Here is a 20,939-nt window from a genome sequence, read left to right as displayed (position 1 = left end):
ATTTACATTTATATACCGCCCTTTCCCAGAGGACTCAGGGCGGTTTACAGGGTAATTAAAAACCAAAAATACAAAAGTTAAAAAACCAAGTTTAAAAAAGATTAAATTTATCCCTGTATAAATAAAACCCCAATTAAAATAAATTAATCCTCAGCCTGGGCCAGAGAGCTCGAAGAGCCAAGTCTTCCGGCCCCGGCGGAATGAACAGAGGTCGGGGGCAGTCCTCAGCTCCACTGGCAGCTGGTTCCAAAGGACAGGCGCCCCCACTGAAAAGGCCCTATCCCTGGGTGTCGTCCGCCGGCAATCTTACCGGTGGCACCCTGAGAAGACCCTCCCTGTGGGAGCGCACTGGACGAAGGGAACTTGATGCCGGCAGCAGGTGTTCCCTCAGATATCCCGGACCCAAGCCATGTAGGGCTTTATAGGTTATCACCAGCACCTTGAATTTCATCCGGAGGGCAACCGGAAGCCAATGCAGCTCGCGTAGAGATGTTACATGGGAGTATCGGGAGACCCCCATCACAACTCGCGTGGCCGCATTCTGCACCAGCTGAAGCCTCCGAGTGGTCCTCAAGGGCAGCCCCATGTAGAGAGCTTTATTTATTTATTTTTTGCCCTTCTTGGTTTCCCACCAGCCCACTCCAATCCTGCCACGGCATCCATGATTTATTCTACCCTGGGGGTTTCCCTCCCACCCACCCCGCAAAAAAGGCAAAATGGTCCCCTGTGCCTCACGTTTTGGAATGTTCAAGATCATTTCGTGCCCCTCAAAGTGCCACTGTAGCTTGCAATTTGTTCAGAATGTCCCCTTCCAATAGAGTGCCCACCCACACATACACCCAAAGGAGCCTGCCAAAGAGGAAATATCCATGCGAACATAGGCAGGAAACAGCAATGGAATGAAAACAAAACGTCAAAAGTACAATAATATGAAGGACGGGCAGAGGGGAATAGGATGCATGGGGGGGAGGGAGGGTCAGTGAATTAGTCCAGCAGCCACTTCCGGTGATGGGACTCCCCCCATTGGGATGCACGCGCGCGCGCACACACACCGCACATACACACTTTGGGGACCCCAGGCCAACTCTCAGAGCTAGCTCTTAAGGCTAGGAGATGGGGGCAAGCCTCAACCCTGGGGGGGGGGGTGGCAGGATGTTCCAGAGGGATGGATATTTTGTCAGTCTGCTTCCTGCCAACTTATCTTCCAAAAGGTCCACAACTCCACTGAGGACTCAGACCCTCGTCCTTTCTCCCAAAGTCCATTTTGTTAGCCACGGTTGGTCAGGAGGCTGTAGCAGCTGCAGCTTGTAGGCAAGCCGGCCATCCTAGGATGACCATGACCCTATTCCCCCCACCCTTAAGGTCTTGTATAAGCCTAAAGGAGCCATTATTTCTCTCTGGGTAGGTTTCTCGTCCGTTGTGTTATCAAACGGTGGGGTCCGCAGTTTTGCGTTTCACCCACCGCTACATCCAGTATGCAGCATCGGCAAGGCACATGCCCGGGGCGTGCATGTTTTCATGCAGGCAGTCCATCCATCGCTTTTTCAGTTGTCCTTGGGGGGGGGGGGGGAGGGAACCTGCTGGCCATCTGGGGCTGAGTACAAGTGCCCACTTCACAATGGATTCCACATCGGCTCTTGCCGCATGTCCGTACCACCGCAGCCTCGCTTCTCTCATTTTGTCTGCAACTGGGGCGACTTGGAAGGCCTTGTGGATCTCTTGTCATCTGATCCAGCCATGTTGACCCCCCCACCCCACCCCCAATGGCCATCTGATCATTTGCATTTCCCCTGTCTGCAATGCGTGTTCGTGTCTTTTCATTGTTAGCCACCGTCTCACCCCATAGAGGAAGGACCTCCGGGCGGGTTATCTTCCATTTAAGGCGCAGCAGGGTTTTTTCTGGTCACAGAGGACGCCAGTGACCTCAGCCTGGCAGCGTTGACTTGTGCTCCGCCATTGAGACGTGTGCCAGCATCAAGTTAGGCGGGATCTGAGGCAACCAAATAAAAACAAGATCAGTGCAATGAAAATGAAAAATAAAAATAAAATGCAGTAATATGAATTAAAAACTGGATGGAGAGGGAGCAGAATGCAGGTCAACTAATAATAAGTCCCGCAACCATCTCCAGTGGGGTCCCTGCCCTATTGGGACCCCAGGCCAACCAGCACAGCCTGGCCTTCAGGCCCTTATGGAAAGAGAGGAGGGGTGGGGGAAACCTTACCCACAGGGGCAGTGCCACAACAGAGAAGACTCTTCGTGGACTTCAACTCCCAGAATTCCTCAGCCAGGATGTTTTTAATGGATTCCTTCCTGTGTAAAGATATACGGATGCCCCCACCCCTCAGGTTGCTTGAAAAGGGTCTTTACGGGATGGATCAAAGCAGGATTTTGCAGCAAGGCAGCCTTGCACAGAGAGAGAGAGAGAGGAGACAGAGAGGGGCAGGCCATAATTATGAAAGATACAAAGAATACATAAAAATGCTGCATGACAAAAGTGAGGTAGGACATATAAGTGAGGCATAAAGAAAATGCGTGTATTAGTTGGAAGAAGAACAAGGAAATGGAAGATGCCAAACCACAATGAATGAACCTTTATTGTCAAAGTACAACCATGTATACATTGAGATTAGCTGAGCCTCCCTTCGTGCTCCCACCCACCCCCCAACTCACAGTGACAACAAACCCTCCATCTTATTATACCATGTGAACTAATTGCACCACACACCGGCCTCGCAAGTCAGTTTTGCATAAAGTTTATAAAAATTATTTCCCATTCAAAAGCCTAACAGCCCATGGTTAAAAGCTGTTTTTCAGCCTGTTGGTGAGGCTGGCTATACTCCTATATCTCCTATCCGATGGTAGGAGAGTAAAGAGGTACCGACCAGGGTGTAAGTCATCCCTGAGAATTTTCCTCACTCTTCCAAGGCAGCGAGCCCTGGCGAGGTCATCCAGTGGTGTCAGGGGACAGCCCACAATGTCTTGTGCTGTGCTCACTACCCTCTGTAATACTTTCCTATCCGTGGCTGTCAGACCAGCATAGTAAAGGTAAAGGTTCCCCCGCACATGTGTGCTAGTCGTTTCCGACTCTCCATTTCAAAGCCGAAGAGCCAGCGCTTGTCCGAGGACGTCTCCGTGGTCATGTGGCCGACATGACTAGACGCCAAAGGCGCACAGAACGCTGTTACCTTCCCACCGTAGTGGTCCCTATTTTTCTACTTGCATTTTTACGTGCTTTTGAACTGCTAGGTTGGCAGAAGCTGGGACGAGTAACAGGAGCTCACTCTGTTACGCGACATGTAGGATTCGACCCACCAAACTGCCGACCTTCTGATCGACAAGCTCAGTGTCCTAACCCACTGAGCATACCAAACCACAATACCATACGAGAGGCTGCTCTCTATAGTAGACCGGTAAGAGGGTCATTAGCCATTGTTCTATCCTGTTCTTCCGCAAGACCCTGAGAAAGTGAACTCTCTGTTGGGCCTTTCTAGCCACCTGGGTTGCATTAACTTTCCAGGTCAGATCTTCGCAGAGGTAGACTCCCAGAAATTTAAAAGGAGGAAACTCTCTCCACACGGTCCTCAACTGTCGGTCACACCTCGTAGGCGAGCACAGAGTTCAGTTACAGCTAACCACAAACATGGTGCCGGAAACTTAAAGACGCTTAGCAAGACACCTGTGACCTTTGCCAGCGAAAAGGTTGCAAGACATTTAGCCATAATTTAGCATCGCTAAGGGAGGGGGGCTAGGGATGAGCTAGAAGGGGCCTAGAACTCATGTAACCAACCAGAGAGCACCAAGGACCCCACAGTCCTCCTTCTCCTCCTCCACTGTTATTTCTCATCCGCTCCATTACCACCACCCGCTCCCTTCTAGCGCTGATGATGTTACCTAGTTGGGTCATGAAACATCTGAAAGAAACCCCCAAGCTCAGAGGGCACCAAGGACCCCACAGTCGTCCTCCTCCTCCACTGTTATTTCTCATCTGCTCCATAACCACCACCACCCCGCTCCCTTCTAGCGCTGATGATGTTACCTAGTTGGGTCATGAAAAGTCGGTAAGAAAACAAGCAAGCACCAAGGAGACCCCATCCATCCATCTCCCCTTCTTCCTATTTCCTTCCCTCTCTCCCTTGATCCCCGACTCTCTCCAAGCAATTATAATTTTGGATGTTTTAATGGATTCCTTCCTGTGCAAAGATATACGGATATTAAAGCAGGATTGTGCAGCAAGGCAGCCTTGCACACACACACACACACACACACACACACAGAGAGAGAGAGAGAGAGAGAGAGAGAGAGAGAGAGAGAGAGAGAGAGAGAGAGAGAGAGAGATGACAGCTTTTCCCACCAAAACCCTCTGGTTTATTCTGCAATCGGTTGCAAGACATTTAGCTATAATTTAGCATCGCTGAGGGGGGGGCTAGGGATGAGCTAGAAGGGGGCCTAGAACTCATGTAACCAACCAGAGCTCGTAAGTTACATTTCCCAGTTTTGCTACTTTTGGAGACTATATATGTACTTGCTTTTCCACGAAAACCTATTCAGACATTGACATGGCTTTTTGCTCTGAACCTTTTGCGCAAAATAAAACAAGCTTCTTTTGATTCCGGGCTCTGAGTCTCTTGATTCTGCAACAAGATAGACCCACTTTATTTATTTTCTACCTCTCTCCCATTTGCACAGGGCAATTGGTCCCAAATCCCTTCCAAGGTGAACTGGAAGCCGGGTCTCCCCTTCAAGGTCCCCCCTCTCTTGAAGCTCAATCTTTGGAAATCAAATCGTTGGTGGCTCTCAGGGTTGAGCCCAAGGATGAGGAAGGCATCTGCTAAGAATGGCAGGAAAAATACCTGCATAAATTGACCAAAATTAAAAATAAATACACTGGAAACCCGAAATCTTTGCTTTTTTTCCTTTTACTCCAGATTCCTAAAAATAAAAATAAAAATCAGGGATCCCTCATCCCGCCGTCGAAGGTCTCTAGACAGACAGCCCTCTGCATATGCTCAGGAACCCGCTTGCTCGCCGGGCGGGCAAGAGTGGGGAGCAAAAACGGGTCTTGCTTCTGAGGAGGGAGGGATTCCCGTCTCGAGGGGCTGCAACAGACCCCCGAATAATCCTTCCAGCCATACCACCCCTCGACCCTTCCTTTTCCTTCTCCCTTTTAACATTTAGTATTTTGAGGGCGACCCTTCTGACGGCAGGCGTTCGGCTGGCCTCCGTTGAAACGATCTCCAGCCCTTCGCCCATCCCAGTGAAGGTTTTTCTGCTTACCTTTCCGCCGAGGCCGCAAGCCGGGGCCTCGCGTGCCACCCGAGGCCGAAAAGGAACGCCCCTTCGTCGGCCGAGCGAAGCTCTAACCTCGCGGTCGACGAGAACCAATCAGGCTCCTCCTCCTGCTCAGCGCGCGCTGAGGCCTGCTTGTATCATGAAATCAAGCAATCATGAGATAGTGCGTTGCTTCCTGGTGCTGGGAATTGCGGACGGAATCGGCGTAGCTCTGCCCCAAAGGGGGAGGGGAGAACGAGGCTCCACCCACGCGGCCCCTACGCAATTTGCGCACAGGCGGCCTTGGGCGGCGGCCAAGAAGAACCAAACCGCTTCCCGGGCGCGCGCTGAGCAGGAGGAGGAGCCTGATTGGTTCTCGTCGACCGTGAGGTTTGAGCTTCGCTCGGCCGACGAAGGGGCGTTCCTTTTCGGCCTCGGGTGGCACGCGAGGCCCCGGCTTGCGGCCTCGGCGGAAAGGTAAGCAGAAAAACCTTCACTGGGATGGGGGAAGGGCTGGAGATCGTTTCAACGGAGGCCAGCCGAACGCCTGCCGTCAGAAGGGTCGCCCTCAAAATACTAAATGTTAAAAGGGAGAAGGAAAAGGAAGGGTCGAGGGGGTGGTATTGCTGGAAGGATTATTCGGGGGTCTGTTGCAGCCCCTCGAGACGGGAATCCCTCCCTCCTCAGAAGCAAGACCCGTTTTTGCTCCCCACTCTTGCCCGCCCGGCGAGCCAGCGGGTTCCTGAGCATATGCAGAGGGCTGTCTGTCTAGAGACCTTCGACGGCGGGATGAGGGATCCCTGATTTTTATTTTTATTTTTAGGAATCTGGAGTAAAAGGAAAAAAAGCAAAGATTTCGGGTTTCCAGTGTATTTATTTTTAATTTTGGTCAATTTGTGCATGTATTTTTCCTGCCATTCTTAGCAGATGCCTTCCTCATCCTTGGGCTCAACCCTGAGAGCCGCCAACGATTTGATTTCAAAAGGTTGAGCTTCAAGAGAGGGGGGACCTTGAAGGGGAGACCCGGCTTCCAGTTCACCTTGGAAGGGATTTGGGACCAATTGCCCTGTGCAAATGGGAGAGAGGTAGAAAATAAATAAAGTGGGTCTATCTCTCTTGTTGCAGAATCAAGAGACTCAGAGCCCGGAATCAAAAGAAGTTTGTTTTATTTTGCGCAAAAGGTTCAGAGCAAAAAGCCATGTCAATGTCTGAATAGGTTTTCGTGGAAAAGCAAGTACATATATAGTCTCCAAAAGTAGCAAAACAGGGAAATGTAACTTACGAGCTCTGGTTGGTTACATGAGTTCTATGCCCCCTTCTAGCTCATCCCTAGCCCTCCCCTCAGCGATGCTAAATTATAGCTAAATGTCTTGCAACCGATTGCAGAATAAACCAGAGGGTTTTGGTGGGAAAAGCTGTCATCTCTCTTTCTCTCTCTCTCTCTCTCTCTGTGTGTGTATGTGTGCAAGGCTGCCTTGCTGCACAATCCTGCTTTGATATCCGTATATCATTGCACAGGAAGGAATCCATTAGAAACATCCAAAATTATAATTGCTTGGAGAGAGTCGGGGATCAAGGGAGAGAGGGAAGGAAATAGGAAGAAGGGGAGATGGATGGATGGGATCTCCTTGGTGCTTGCTTGTTTTCTTACCGACTTTTCATGACCCAACTAGGTAACATCATCAGCGCTAGAAGGGAGCGGGGTGGTGGTGGTTATGGAGCGGATGAGAAATAAAAGTGGAGGAAGAGGAGGACTGTGGGGTCCTTGGTGCCCTCTGAGCTTGGGGGTTTCTTTCAGATGTTTCATGACCCAACTAGATAACATCATTAGTGCTAGAAGGGAGTGGGGTTTGCGAGGAGGAGGAGGAATGATGAATCTGGGGTCCTTGGTGCTCTCTGAGCTGGTTGGTTTTCTTGGAGACATTTCATGACCCAACTAAGTAACATCATCAATGCTAGAAGGAAATAGGGTTTGTGGAAAGGAGGAGGAGGAGATCCGTGTGGTCCTTGGTGCCCTCTGAGCTTGGGGGTTTCTTTCAGATGTTCCATGACCCAACTAGGTAACATCAGTGCTAGAAGGGAGTGGGGTTTCTGGAGAGGAGGAGGAGGATTGTGGGGTCCTTGGTGCTGAGCTTGGTGGTTTTCCTGTAGACATTTCATGATCCAGCTAGGTAACATCATCAATACTAGAAGAGTTTGTGGAGAGGAGGAGGAGGAGGAGGAGGAGGTGGTCTATGGGGTCCTTGATGCTCTCTGAGTTTGGTGGTTTTCCTGAAGACATTTCATGACCAAACTAGGTAGTGCTAGAATGGAGTGAGGTTTGCGAGGAGGAATAGTAATGATGAATCTGGGGTCCTTGGTGCTCTCTGAGCTGGGTCGTTTTCTTGCAGACATTTCATGACCCAACTAAGTAACATCATCAATGCTAGAAGGAAATGGGGTTTGTGGAAAGGAGGAGGAGGAGATCTGTGTGGTCCTTGGTGCCCTTTTGAGTTTGGGGGTTTCTTTCAGATGTTCCATGACCCAATTAGGGAACTTCATCAGTGCTAGAAGGGAGTGGGGTTTCTGGAGAGGAGGAAGAGGATTGTGGGGTCCATGGTGCTGAGCTTGGTGGTTTTCTTGTAGACATTTCATGATCCAGCTAGGTAACATCAGTGCTAGAAGGGAGTGGGGTTTGCAAGGAGGAGGAGGAGGAGGAATGATGAATCTGGGGGCCCGGGGGCCCTCTGAGCTTGGTGGTTTTCTGTGGGGTCCTTGGTGCTCTCTGAGTTTGGTGGTTTTCCTGAAGACGTTTCATGACCAACCTAGGTAACATCATCAGTGCTAGAATGGAGTGGGGTTTGCTTTCAATTTATATTCGGGTGGCTTGTCCTGTCAGTTTTGATGGGAATAGTCCTGGGCAGGGGTCTTCAAACTTGGCCCTTTGATGACTTGTGAAGTTGAACTCCCAGAATTCCTCAGTCGGCGTGCCTGGCTGAGGAATTCTGGGAGTTGAAGTCCACAAGTCACAAAAGGGCCGAGTTTGAAGACACCCCACCTGGTCTTGAGGTCTCTTTAGTTGGGCTGTTTACTCATTTAGCTTGCTTAGCAGTTCCTGGATTGGGGTTTTGTTTGCTGCTTTATTGTTAGTCTGATGTTAACCTTGATGTTAACCTCTGCTCATCTAGTTGTTTTGCTGTGGAGGTGTTTTGGTTTTTTTATTCTCTTTTTTTTTGCTTGGTGGTGGTCTCTTTTTGAACGATACGTTGGCCAATTTGTCAAATAGGTAGTTTAGGTATGCAGATAAATATTTCCTTTTTTTGTAGTATTTTGTATCTGTTGCAATTTGGGGTGGGGGAAAAAATAAATCCCCCCTCCCCCTGAATTTATCTAACCAATGCCTATTTTGAATGTTTTTAATTATGTATAATTAAAACCAACTCCCCACGGATCTTAGGACTGCCCCCCGACCTTCGCTCATTTTGCCTGGACCTGAAAACTTGGCTCTTCGAGCTGTTCTGGCCCAGGCTGAGGGGTTTTAATTTTTTATTGGGTTTTAGTTTTAAATTTCGGGGACTTGATTTCATTAATTGTTTTCATCTGATTTTAATTTTTTGTATGTTATGTTTTTTAATCTTCCCTGTAAACCGCCCTGAGTCCTACGGGAATAGGGCGGTATGTAAATTTAATAAAATAAAGAAAATAAATGTATACATCTCAATTCTTCTAAGACGTTTCTACGTGATATGCATGAGTTTATGCTTAGAACTTTATTAGAAAAGAGTTTAGGCTAAAAGACAAAATGTGTTTTCTGAAACCTTCAGGATGTTAAGGGGGAGTTTTCTGACATCCACACCCCTACAGTCTTAGGGCCCCTCTCAAGAGAGAGGAAGAAGATGATCGTGGAAGGCAGGGAGCCCTCCAAACTATACCAAAAAAAGAAGAGAGAAGCTGCCAGAGGGCCTGAGAGGGGGAAGCTGATCTGCTTAGTCCTCCCTATCAGGAAGGAAAAAAATATATGCAGAAACCCCCTTTTAGGCTCTACTACATTTATTTATTTATTTATTTATTTATTTATTTATTTATTTATATTTTTATACCGCCCTTCTCCCGAAGGACTCAGGGCGGTGTACAGGGCAATAAAAATAAGAATACAGGATACAAGATTTAAAGTTAAATGATTGTGCCCAATGTAGTAAGTTAGTTAAAAACAATGTTAAAACCCCCAAACCCATCAAACCAGGCCGGCTTGTTCGAATAGATAAGTTTTTAGATCACGCCGGAAGGAGCGAAGGTCGGGGGCCATCCGTAGTTCAGCCGGTAAGCGGTTCCAAAGGACTGGTGCGCCCACCGGGGTATTAAAATGCCTAAATTTTGTGACTTAAACAAAACTGAAAATTAAATAATTTTTTCATGAACTTTGATCCTGATAGTGGATCTCACTACTCACTGATTAGGGGGATGGACTGGAAGACCTCCAAGGTCCCTTCCAGCTCCATTCTGATTGATTGCTTTAAATGAAGACAAGTTCATCATCAGGTAAAAAAGACACCATGGATCTTACAAGGCTAATTCTTGCACTCACTGTACATACATAAATATTTTACATTAAACAGGAAGAATCACAAAGAAGGGGAGTGGCTGCCAATTCTTTCCACGGGGGTGGGGTGGGTGTCTGAGCTGAGCTCTCCCAGTCAAGGGTCTCCAGTGGAGGGTGGGAGACTTGAGTTACTCAGTCATCGCAATATAAAAACCCTTTAAGGCTGTCCTGTTGAAGATGGTGCAGCATCTGGGAATGCGGTTGTTGGTGCTCAGACAAGATAAAAGAGAAGGGCGCCGGAGCGTAGCCAGGAGCAGCCCCCAGGTTCAGAGGCCCTGTGGAACTGAGGGCGGAGGGCAGGTTGAACAGGGGCGGGGTCCCGACGTGGAATCCCTGAGCTTCGTCGTAGACAGAAACACTAAGGTCAGGCACACCTGTGTTACTTGAGGTCACAGAAACATAACCGTACTGGTCGTAGCTGCCGGCTTGCTGGAAGGGCACACTGTGCTGCTTGGCCGAGGCTACGGGGACCATATGTGACGAGGCAAAAGATAGGCTGCTTTGATGATCTGAGAGAGAACTGCTTAACGGAGAGAGGGAGCTGTTGGCCAAGTCATTGGTTGGAAGGGCTGCCATGTGAGAAGGTGCTGAAGGCAGAAGCAGATGGGTGGGTTCCATGGTGCTCGGCAACGAAGGACCTTTGGCAGGTAGTGATGGAGGAGAGGTTTCCAGGTTTGACATGGGAACGGTTGAAGGAGTGTCAAGAGCTGGCTGCATTCGAACACCATTGTGTCCATTCATGACAGCCAGCGAGAAAGGTTCTGACGGAGGCACCAAACTTTGGTATGTCATCGCGTTATTTATTTATTTATTTATTTATTTATTTATTATTGGGACTTATATGCCGCCCTATCTCCCGAAGGACTCAGGGCGGCTAACAACAATAACGTACAATAAATACAGAAGTTAAAATTAAAATTAAAGGCCCCTGTAGAAATTAAAATTAAAATTAAAATAAATTAAAAATTAGAGTTAAAAATTTTAAACATAATTAAAATCCCTGCCAGTCCAGGTCAGCCAGGTGGAAAAGGAGTGTTTTGAGGCCGCGGCGAAAGGACTGGAGATCTTGGGCCATCCGAAGCTCAGGGGGGAGCTGGTTCCATAGGGCTGGCGCCCCCACAGAGAAAGCCCTCCCCCTGGGGGTCGCCAGCCAACATTGTCTAGCCGACGGCACCCTGAGGAGGCCTTCTCTGTGTGAGCGTACTGGGCGATGGGAAGTCGTTCCTGGCTGCAGATGGTCCTGCAAGTATCCCGGGCCTAGGCCATGTAGGGCTTTAAAGGTAAGTACCAGCACCTTAAATCTCACCTGGAGGACAACCGGTAACCAATGCAGCTCACGCAGGGGGGGTGTAATATGGGAGTATCGGGGTGCTCCCATCACTACCCGCGCGGCCACACTCTGCACCAGCTGAAGCCTCTGGGTGGTCTTCAAGGGCAGCCCCATATAGAGAGCATTACAGTAATCTATACGGAAGGTAACAAGTGCGTGGGTGACTGTACATAGGGCATCTCGGTCCAGAAAGGGGCGCAACTGGCGTACCAGGCGAACCTGGGCAAATGCCCCCCTAGCCACGACTCCAATATGATCTTCAAAACTGAGTCGTGAATCCAGGAGGACGCCTAGATTGCGTGCTCTATCAACGGGAGGTAACATCTCTCCTCCTATAACCAAAGATGGAACCTCTTGGACTAAACGAGATGCCGGTACGTAAAGCCACTCAGTCTTGGCCAGGTTGAGCCGGAGCCTGTTCTTTCCCATCCAAATCTGTACCACTTCCAGGCAACGGGACATCACATCGAGGGCATCACTGGGTTGGTTCGGGGTGGGGATGAAAAGCTGGGTATCATCAGCATATTGATGATACCTCACCCCGAAGCCACGGATGATTTCTCCCAGTGGCCTCATATAGATGTTGAACAGGAGAGGCGAGAGTACCGACCCCTGAGGCACCCCATAGCTAAGGGGCCTAGGGGTTGACCTCTGCCCTCCTGCCAACACCGTCTGCGAACGGCCCGAGAGGTAGGAGGAGAACCACCGCAAAACGGTGCCTCCCACTCCCAACCCCTCAAGACGACGCAGCAATATACCGTGGTCGATGGTATCAAAAGCTGCTGAGAGATCTAATAGGACCAGGACAGAGGAATAACCCCTATCTCGGGCCCGCCAGAGATCATTCACCAGCGCGACCAATGCCGTCTCCGTGCTATACCCGGGCCTGAAACCCGATTGGTATGGATCTAGATACTCAGTTTCCTCCAGGACCAAAGGGAGCTGCCGTGCCACCACGCTCTCAACAACCTTCGCAAGAAAGCGAAGGTTGGAGACAGGACGAAAGTTATTTAAAATAGCTGGATCCAATGCAGGTTTCTTAAGAAGGGGCCTTACCACCGCCTCTTATGCGGAGAGGCCTGGTCGTAAGAGGAGGAGGAGGAGGACGAGGAAGTGGAGGCCATTACAAGGCTACTGCTCTGGACAGAGCAGGTCAGGCTGGATGTGATGACAGGGGTGGAGTAGGCGGACTCCTGCACTGTATTGGACATTGGCAAAGAGGTATTCAAAGGTTCATTTACAGGCTTGGTGTACAGGATATTGTTGGGTGCTGGGCTGCTTTCATAGCTTGAAGCAAATCCAAACTCTGGGACTGCAGGTTCCAGCCCAAATTCAACTGCTCCAAATTGCACGTTTAGCCATGAAACGTCAGTCAATCCAGGCATTTCCACCGCAGAAGAAGGGATTTTTGAAACGGGCGTTCTCCGTTTAGACGGCTTGTTCTGCTTCTGCTGCGTTGGATGGGCTGGCACCCCTTGACTTCCAGGAGAAATTATTATTATTATTATTATTATTATTATTATTATTATTATTATTATTATTATTATTATTATTATTATTATTAATTTAATTTGTATACCGCCCTTCTCCCGAAGGACTCAGGGCGGTGAACAGGGCAATACATAATAAAAAGCCAGATACAAAAATTAAAAAGTAATTAAATAGCAATGCCCGTAATAAATTAATACAGATTAAAAGGTTAAGATCAGTTTATAAAACCCGACCCCATCCCATCAGGCCAGGCCAGCTTGTTCAAAGAGGTAGGTTTTAAGATCGCGCTGGAAGGAGCGGAGATCAGGCGCCATCTGGAGCTCGACCGGAAGATGGTTCCATAAATCCGGCACGCCCACAGAGAAGGCCCTCCCCCTGGGGGCCACCAGTCGGCATTCTTTGACCGGTGGCACCCTGAGGAGGCCCTCTCTGTGGGAGCGTACTGGGCGGAGGGAAGTTGACGCCGGCCGCAGGTGCTCCCCAAGGTATTCCGGACCCATGCCATGTAGGGCTTTGTAGGTCATTACTAACACCTTGAATCTCACCCGGAAGACAACTGGAAGCCAATGCAGCTCGCGGAGCAGAGGTGTGACATGGGAGTGTCGGGAAACTCCCAACACAACTCTCGCGGCTGCATTCTGTACCAGTTGGAGCCTCCGAGTGGTCTTCAAGGGTAGCCCCATGTAGAGAGCGTTGCAGTAGTCAAGACGAGAGGTCACGTTGGGAGAGGGGTGGAATTTTGCTGCCAGCCGCAGAGCTGTCCACTGGCAAGGGCTCCCAGCCTTTCTGGGGAGCAAAATATTCCAGTGCAGTGGTGGGACAGAGGCTGCCGGTGGAGGCGGTGGTTGCTGCTGCCGCTGGGTCGGCTGGCTCAGGACCGGCGACGGCTCAGGCTGGGATTTGAAGTCAAAATGGCTGAGGATGGAAGGCTGTGAAGTCGACGATTTGACATCCCAGAATGAGGTTGGCATTTTGGACACTGGAGAGCTTGTATTTGAGAGGACCCTGTGAGGTGAACTGGCCCAAAGCTGGAGATTTCAGAGGCTCCAAAATCTGAGAACCAGTGGAGTTGGCTAACTTGGAAGAGCTAAGTTCTCTGATTCCAGAACTGAGCACTGAAGACAGACTTTGTGCAGAGCAAGTGTTCACCGTGCTTGGATGATTGCTTGTTCCCAAGGCCGTCTGAGGATTGTGCTGGGAATTGGTGAAGGTGAGCGCCTGGCCGAAGGTTTGCTGCTGAAAAGCATCAAAGGAGGGGGCCAACAGGTCTTCATTTGGGGCACCAGGATTCTCAAGCAGCGTCACCAGGTCAATTCTTTGGCCAGAAGCGACGTGTTTCTCAGCTGCAACTGAATGAAGCCAGCTGGGTGATACGGAGTCAGTTACTGCCTCTCAAGCCTGTTCACCTCTCTGGCCTCTTATGGGGGAGATAGGAGCAAGGCATGTTTTTTATCAAAATAATAAAATCAGGAAATAAACCGATAAAATAAATAAAAATAAAATAGTAAGTAATGTATGTAAACAGACAGTATCCTCCTCTTGGGTTGTTTTGCTTTCGATGTATTTCTTGCGTATTTTTCCTATTTCTTTTCTGTTAAGCTTGTTAAGGTAAAATACTTAAATGAAAATGTAAAAAAAGGATGTCCTGTACAAGTTACAAACGCTTTTTTTTTCTCCCCCCGTTTCTTCGTTTAGAACCAGCGGTGGGGGGAAATGTCTCTCTATGATGATCTGGGAGTAGAAACCAGTGACTCCAAAACGGAAGGCTGGTCCAAAAATTTCAAACTCCTGCAGTCTCAGCTGCAGGTGAAAAAAGCCGCGCTGACTCAGGCAAAGGTACAGTACAAAAAAAAATATGCAGGAAAATGCTTTTTTGGTTTTGTTTTAATGTTCAACTGCCCGGGGAGCGCCCCTGCTGAGGACAGTGCTCCATTTAGCAAATAGGTTTGATTAAGGCACCAAACTGGAAAGCTGAAGATGGTGAGTTCTAGTCCTGCCTTAGGCATGAAAGCCAGCTGGGTGTCTTTGGGCCGGTCACCAGGAGACAGTGAGTTGTAGTCCTGCCGTAGGCATGAAAGCCAACTGGGTAACTTTGGGCCGGTCACCAGGAGACGGTGAGTTCTAACCTCACCTTAGGCACAAAAGCCAACTGGGTGACTTTGGGCCGGTCACCAGGAGACGGTGAGTTCTAGCCTCACCTTAGGCATGAAAGCCAACTGGGTGACTTTGGGCTGGTCACCAGGAGATGGTGAGTTCCAGCCTCACCTTAGGCATGAAAGCCAACTGGGTGATTTTGGGCCGGTCACCAGGAGACGGTGAGTTCTAGCCTCACTTTAGGCATAAAAGCCAACTGGGTGACTTTGGGCTGGTCACCAGGAGACGGTGAGTTCTAGCCAACTGTGTGACTTTGAAGACGTGTTGGGTATGTTCGCTACCTTGAGCTGTTTATAAAAATAATAAAGGTGGGATACAGATTATATAAAAAAAATACTACTCACAGATGTTACCTCCAATCCTGATGGATAAAAAATACGCTTTCCAGGATTTCTGGAACACCCTTAAGCTCTAGCTGCACAGATAGGCCTCAATTTATGACCATAACATTGCTTGTCCGTTACAGTTATAAAGCAGGTCACCCCTGTGACCGACCCAATGATATACCCTTTTTTTGCAATAGCCGTTAAGCGAGCTCATTGTTTGCTCTGTGGTGTTTTTGCCGAACACCAGAAGTAAACACTTAGACAAAAAAAAAACATAAATCAAGGTCATGCGGCTGCAGAACATTGCAAATGGCCATAAATGCAGGCCAATTGCCAGGTGCCTGAAAGGAGGTGAAATGATTGTGGGTGGAGGCGGCCTTGGCACTTCAAAGCCGGATCATAAATACCTTTTAGGAGACTCATCAGAGCTTTGAATAGTCACGAAGTAACTGTTGTAAGTCGAGGACTACCTATATTTCACATAGGCTTCTTCATTACTTGCATAATTTAAAGCAGCCGTTGCGGCTTCAGAGGCATTTTAAACTTGTCAGTCAGCATAGAACCGGAAGGGACCTTGGAGGTCTTCCAATCCAACCCCCTGCTCCAACAGGAGACCCTATACACCATTTCAGACAAGTGGCTGTCCAGTCTCTTCTTAAAGGTCTCCAGTGATGGAGCACCCACAACTTCTGGAGGCAAGTCGTTCCACTGATAGATTGTCCTCACTGTTACGAAGTTTCTCCTTAATTCCAGGTTGCTTCTCTCCTTGATTGGTTTCCATCCATTGTTTCTTGTCTTGCCTTCTGGGGCTTTGGAAAATAAGTTGACCACCCTCTCCTTTGTTTTGTTGTTGTTAGCTGTGAAGTCGTGTCCGACCCATCGCGACCCTATGGACAACGTTCCTCCAGGCCTTCCTGTCCTCCACCATCTTCTGGAGTCCCTTTAAGCTCACACCTCCTGCTTCAGTGACTCCATCCAGCCACCTCCTTCTCTGTCGTCCCCTTCTTCTCTTGCCCTCAACCTTTCCCAGCATGAGGCTCTTCTCCAGTGAGTCCTTCCTTCTCATGAGGTGGCCAAAGGATTTGAGTTTTAGCTTCAGGATCTGGCCTTCTAAAGAGCAGTCAGAGTTGATCTCCTCTAAGACCGACCGGTTTGATCGCCTTAATTTCCTATAGTAAGTCTAGGGGCCCCTTGTCCTTCTTTTCACTAGACTAGACCTACCCAATTCCTGCCACCGTTCTTCATATATTTTTAGCCTCCAGATCCCTTATCAAATTATCAAGTTGTTCCACTGATAGATTGTTCTCACTGTTAAGAAGTTTCTCCGTAATTCCAGGTGGCTTCTCTCCTCGATTACTTTCCATCCATTGCTTCTTGTCCTGCCTTTTGGTGCTTTGGGAAATATGTTGACACCCACCCCTTTTCTTTGTGGAAGCCCCTCAAATACTGGAATACTCAAATATCACGTCACCCCCCAGTCCTTCTGTTGTCTAGACTAGCCATACACAACTCCTGCAACCGTTCTTCATGTGTTTTAGTCTTCGGGCTTTTAATCATGTTAGTAGTTGTTCTTCTCTGCACTTTTTCCAAAGTCTAACCTCTGTGCCAAAACCTCATTCTGCAATAGTTCTAACGCTGATTCTATAAGTGCATTTTTTTGTATTACATGTGTTGAAATAAGTATACCCGGCCATTGGTATATAGCCCAGATGGAGCATTGGATTTTTAAAAATAAACCTAGACAGAGCATTATCTTTCAGAAGCTAATCTGTTTGCTCCTTTCTCAGCCTTCGTAGCTAAATGGAATCTCTTGCATCAGCCCTTAGTTCTCCAGAGCCTGTGCATTATACGTGCATTATAATTATAAACAATAACATTGTTATAATGTACTACTACATCTTGTACTACAGTTGCCAGATTTCATCAGCTTCATTTAACCTCCATTATTTTAAAGACAACCTTGAGAAGCACAAGGTCGTTTTTTGTAGCGTCCACCTCACGTAAAATGTATTTTCATATTTTTTTTCCATCTGTGTAAGAATGCTGGGATTGGTTTTTTAATTAAAAAAAACGATGGAACAAAAAAGTCCTCCATTGGAGGAGTTTTCCCCAAGAATCCCAGTATATTCTAATTTTCATAGAAGTTTGTGAGGGTATTTTTAAAAATGTACAGCCATTTTGTGTAAACTTTGCACTCTCTGTGATAGGTTTAACTGCATCCGTTCATAGAAGTAAACAAAATATGTTGTAGAACAAGATTTCACTTACCTAAGGGGAAGTGGTGGTTCAATTAGATACTTGGAAGAGATTATCTTGTCATATTGAAATGTACACGGCAATTTGTATTAGACCAAACAAAATTGATGGATAAAATGGGTTTTAAGATCAAGAAGATAAAATTCTTTGTTGTTAATATGACAAACATGAACTGTATGTTATTTCAAAATAATAATATTAAGGTATGGAATGAAGTTATAAGGTAAATGACCTTCGCTCATTCCGCCGGGACCTGAAGACTTGGCTCTTTGAGCTTTCTGGCCTGGACTGAGAGTATTAATTGGGGTTTTAATTGGATTTTAATTGGGGTTTTATATTTATTCAAGGTTTAAATGTAATCATTTTAACTGTTCTTATTTTTTGTAATTGTTGTATTGTTATTTTAAAAACCTTGTGAACCGCCCTGAGTCCTACGGGAGAAGGGCGGTATATAAGTCTAATAAAGATAAAGATAAAGATAAAGATACTGATGTATCTTTAAATTAAAATATATTGATAATATTTTGCAATAAAGTCGTATTATTGTGAATGTATGCAATTAAATATACATGCTTTAATCAAATTGCCTTTTTCTGGTGAAATTTGCTTAAAAGCATGCATCATCTTGATGTTTCAATAGTAGAGCCTTTGGACTACATTTCCCATCTCTAATGTCTGTGCCAAATGGGAAGGATAGGAATTGTAGTTGATGTCTTTGGTTTATTTATCAATTAAATTGATTTGCTGCTGCCCTGTATAATTCAGACGGTGACGAGAAGAACAAAACACAGGTCACGGAATGAAATTCTTGAAGCTGTGTGAAATGTGTATTTTTAATTTTTTGGTAGAGTCAGAGGTCAAAACAAAGCACAGTCCTGGCTCCTGTAATTGATCTGAAACGAGGCAGTGCTTCTGATGAGCGCCAGATCGTAGACACCCCACCCCATGTGGCAGCTGGCTTGAAGGTAAGATGGGGGCTTATAAAATGGACCCAGCGGTATCCTCATCAAGAGGCCGTCAGCCCTTTGGGGACAGCCTTCCTTTGGAGCAAAATGCCTCCTCTCACGACCAGCTAAAGCAGTGTTTCTCAATCGTGGCAACTTCTAGTGGGTGGACTTCAACTCTCAGAATTCTGGAAGCATGGCTGGCTGTGGAATTCTGGGAGTTGAAGTCCACACCCATCAGTTGTGAGTTCTGGGAGTTGAGGTCCACACATCTTGAAGTCCACATATCTGGGTGTTGAAGTCCACAGATCCCACACATTCTGGGAGTTGAAGTCCACATATCTCGGCAACTTCAAGATGTGGGAACTTCCAACTCCCAGAATTCTGGAAGCGTGGCTGGCTGTGGAATTCTGGGAGTGGAGGTCCACATGCATCAGTTGTCAGTTCTGGGAGTTGAAGTCCCCACATCTTGAAGTCCACATATCTGGGTGTTGAAGTCCACATATCTGGGCAACTTCGAGATGTGGGGACTTCAACTCCCAGAATTCTGGAAGCGTGGCTGGCTGTGGAATTCTGGGAGTTGAAGTCCACACTGCCAAGGTGAGACAGAGTGAAGAGGCAAATAACCCGTATGGTAACTTATAAGCGTTTCAGACTCCTTGCTCCATGACGTGCCAGTTCCCTTCTGGGTATAATTTTGCATTTGTATTCCAGCTGGCTTTTCCTTCTGCCTCTACTATCCTATTTTTGCTGCCTCGTGAGTGAGTCTATAGTGAGTACGTAGTTTAATACACTATCATGGTTTGAAATGACAAGTGAGCTGTGCAAGTGTGTCTAAACCAGTGTCTCAACCTCGGCAACTTGGTGGACTTCACCTTCCAGGATTCCTCAGTCAGCCACACTCCCAAAATTTTGGGAGTCGAAGTCCACACATCTTGGAAGTTGCCATGGTGGAGAAACACTGGTCTATACCAGGGGTCAGCAACCTGGGCTCTTTTATGACTCGTGGACTTCAACTCCCAGAATTCCTGAGCCAGCATGAGGGAACTATGGCCCCCTCATGACTTGTGGACTTCAACTCCCAGAATTCCTGAGCCAGCATGGGGGAACTATGGCCCCCTCATGACTCGTGGACTTCAACTCCCAGAATTCCTGAGCCAGCATGGGGGAACTATGGCCCCTTCATGACTCGTGGACTTCAACTCCCAGAATTCCTGAGCCAGCATGGCTAAACATGGAAACCTCTCCCTTTCCCCTCAGCATGGCTGGCTCAGGAATTCTGGGAGTTGAAGTCCACAAGTCATAAAAGAGCCAAGGTTGCCTACCCCTGGTCTATACACTTCAGAGATTGAGATACTCGGGGTCACGTGATCCCCTCTGTTCAAAATTCAGATGCTTGGCAACTGGCTCGCATTTATGACGGCTGCCGTGTCCCGGGGTCACGTGATCCCCTTTTGCGACCTTCTGATGAACAAAGTCAGTGGGGAAGCCAGATTCACTTAACAACCGAGTTACTAACTTAACCACGGCAGTGGCTCACCAAACTGGCAAGAAAGGTCATCAAATGGGGCAAAACTCTCTTAACGAACGTCTCGCTTCGCAACGTAAATGTGGGGCTCAGTTGTGGTCGCTAAGTTGAGGACTACCTGTATTCGTGGGTATTTGCTGAATTGGCATTTTCGGTGAAACGTCTGCCTTGGCTTCCCCCAAACGGGCAAACTGGGGGATACAGCAATGTTAACATTATTTTCAAAAAAATTTTTAAAAAGAAAAGAACCAGCAAGAACTCCAGGCAGCCACTGAAAAGCAAATGCCATTTCGCAATTTAAAGTGCTTCGTGCTTGCCAGATTTGAACGTTGTCCAGCCCTGCCTGACTACTAAGGGATCGACGTTCTTAACACCCTAGTGGAAAAAAAAATGCCCATAGATTCCAGGTGGAAATAAATATAAAGGAGCAAAAACTTCCTACTTCATACACTCTTTGCAAAAGACAGTCCACCTAAGCCAGGGGTAGGCGACCTTGGCTCTTTGATGACTCGTGGACTTCAACTCCCAGAATTCCTGAGCCAGCATGAGGCAACTATGGCCCCCTCGTGACTCATGGACTTCAACTCCCGGAATTCCTCAGCCAGCGTGGCTCAGCATGGAAACCTCTCCCTTTCCCCTCAGCGTGGCTGCCTCAGGAATTCTGGGAGTTGAAGTCCACGAGTCATAAAAGAGCCAAGGTTGCCTACCCCTGACCTAAACTTTTCATATTTCATAACTGCCCTCTGGAACCTCTTCAGTGAGGTCAGCTCCAGCCTGCCTGACCTTCCAAAAGAGCTTAAAGTCCTGGCTCTGCCTGTTGGCTTGGGGTTTCAACGGAGGGGTTTCATGTTGGGGGTGGTTGATCCCATTCTCTTCCCTTCTCATCATATTCTCTTCCCATCTTTTTAGCTAGCTTGATTTTATACTGCTGTGTTTCCCCCCAAATAAGACCTGGCCTTATGTTAATTTTTGCTTCAAAAGATGCATTAGGGCTTATTTTCGGGAAAATACGGTACTAAATGCGTCCGATCTTAACGGAACCTTTTTTTGGAGGTAGGGCTT

General features: G+C 47.7%; 2 protein-coding genes across 3 annotated transcripts in view; one reads left to right on the top strand and one right to left on the bottom strand.

Annotated features, from left to right (window-relative positions):
- Positions 1-5,587: 5,587 nt before the first annotated feature.
- RBM17 (RNA binding motif protein 17) overlaps positions 5,588-20,939 on the top strand; it is a 35,059-nt gene continuing 19,707 nt past the window's right edge. For both annotated transcript variants that reach the window (XM_081331452.1, XM_081331451.1), the window contains exons 1-3: positions 5,588-5,746; positions 14,365-14,505; positions 18,254-18,370. In XM_081331452.1, coding sequence (XP_081187578.1) covers positions 14,383-14,505; positions 18,254-18,370 — 240 coding nt within the window. In that variant the 5' untranslated portion in view covers positions 5,588-5,746; positions 14,365-14,382. The remainder of the gene's footprint in view (positions 5,747-14,364; positions 14,506-18,253; positions 18,371-20,939) is intronic.
- Positions 9,981-14,052, bottom strand: LOC308669794 (ubiquitin-associated protein 2-like; the record flags this gene model as incomplete). Its single annotated transcript, XM_081330671.1, is given in 4 exon segments — positions 9,981-10,647; positions 12,235-12,629; positions 13,389-13,673; positions 13,675-14,052. Coding segments are annotated over 4 exon segments (1,725 nt in total), but the record flags the coding sequence as incomplete, so codon positions are not given.

This window comes from Vipera berus (genome assembly GCF_964194415.1).
Source record: "Vipera berus genome assembly, chromosome: 6".
In the NCBI taxonomy this organism is placed as follows: Eukaryota; Metazoa; Chordata; class Lepidosauria; order Squamata; family Viperidae; genus Vipera; species Vipera berus.
This window is presented reverse-complemented; position numbering and strand designations above follow the sequence as displayed.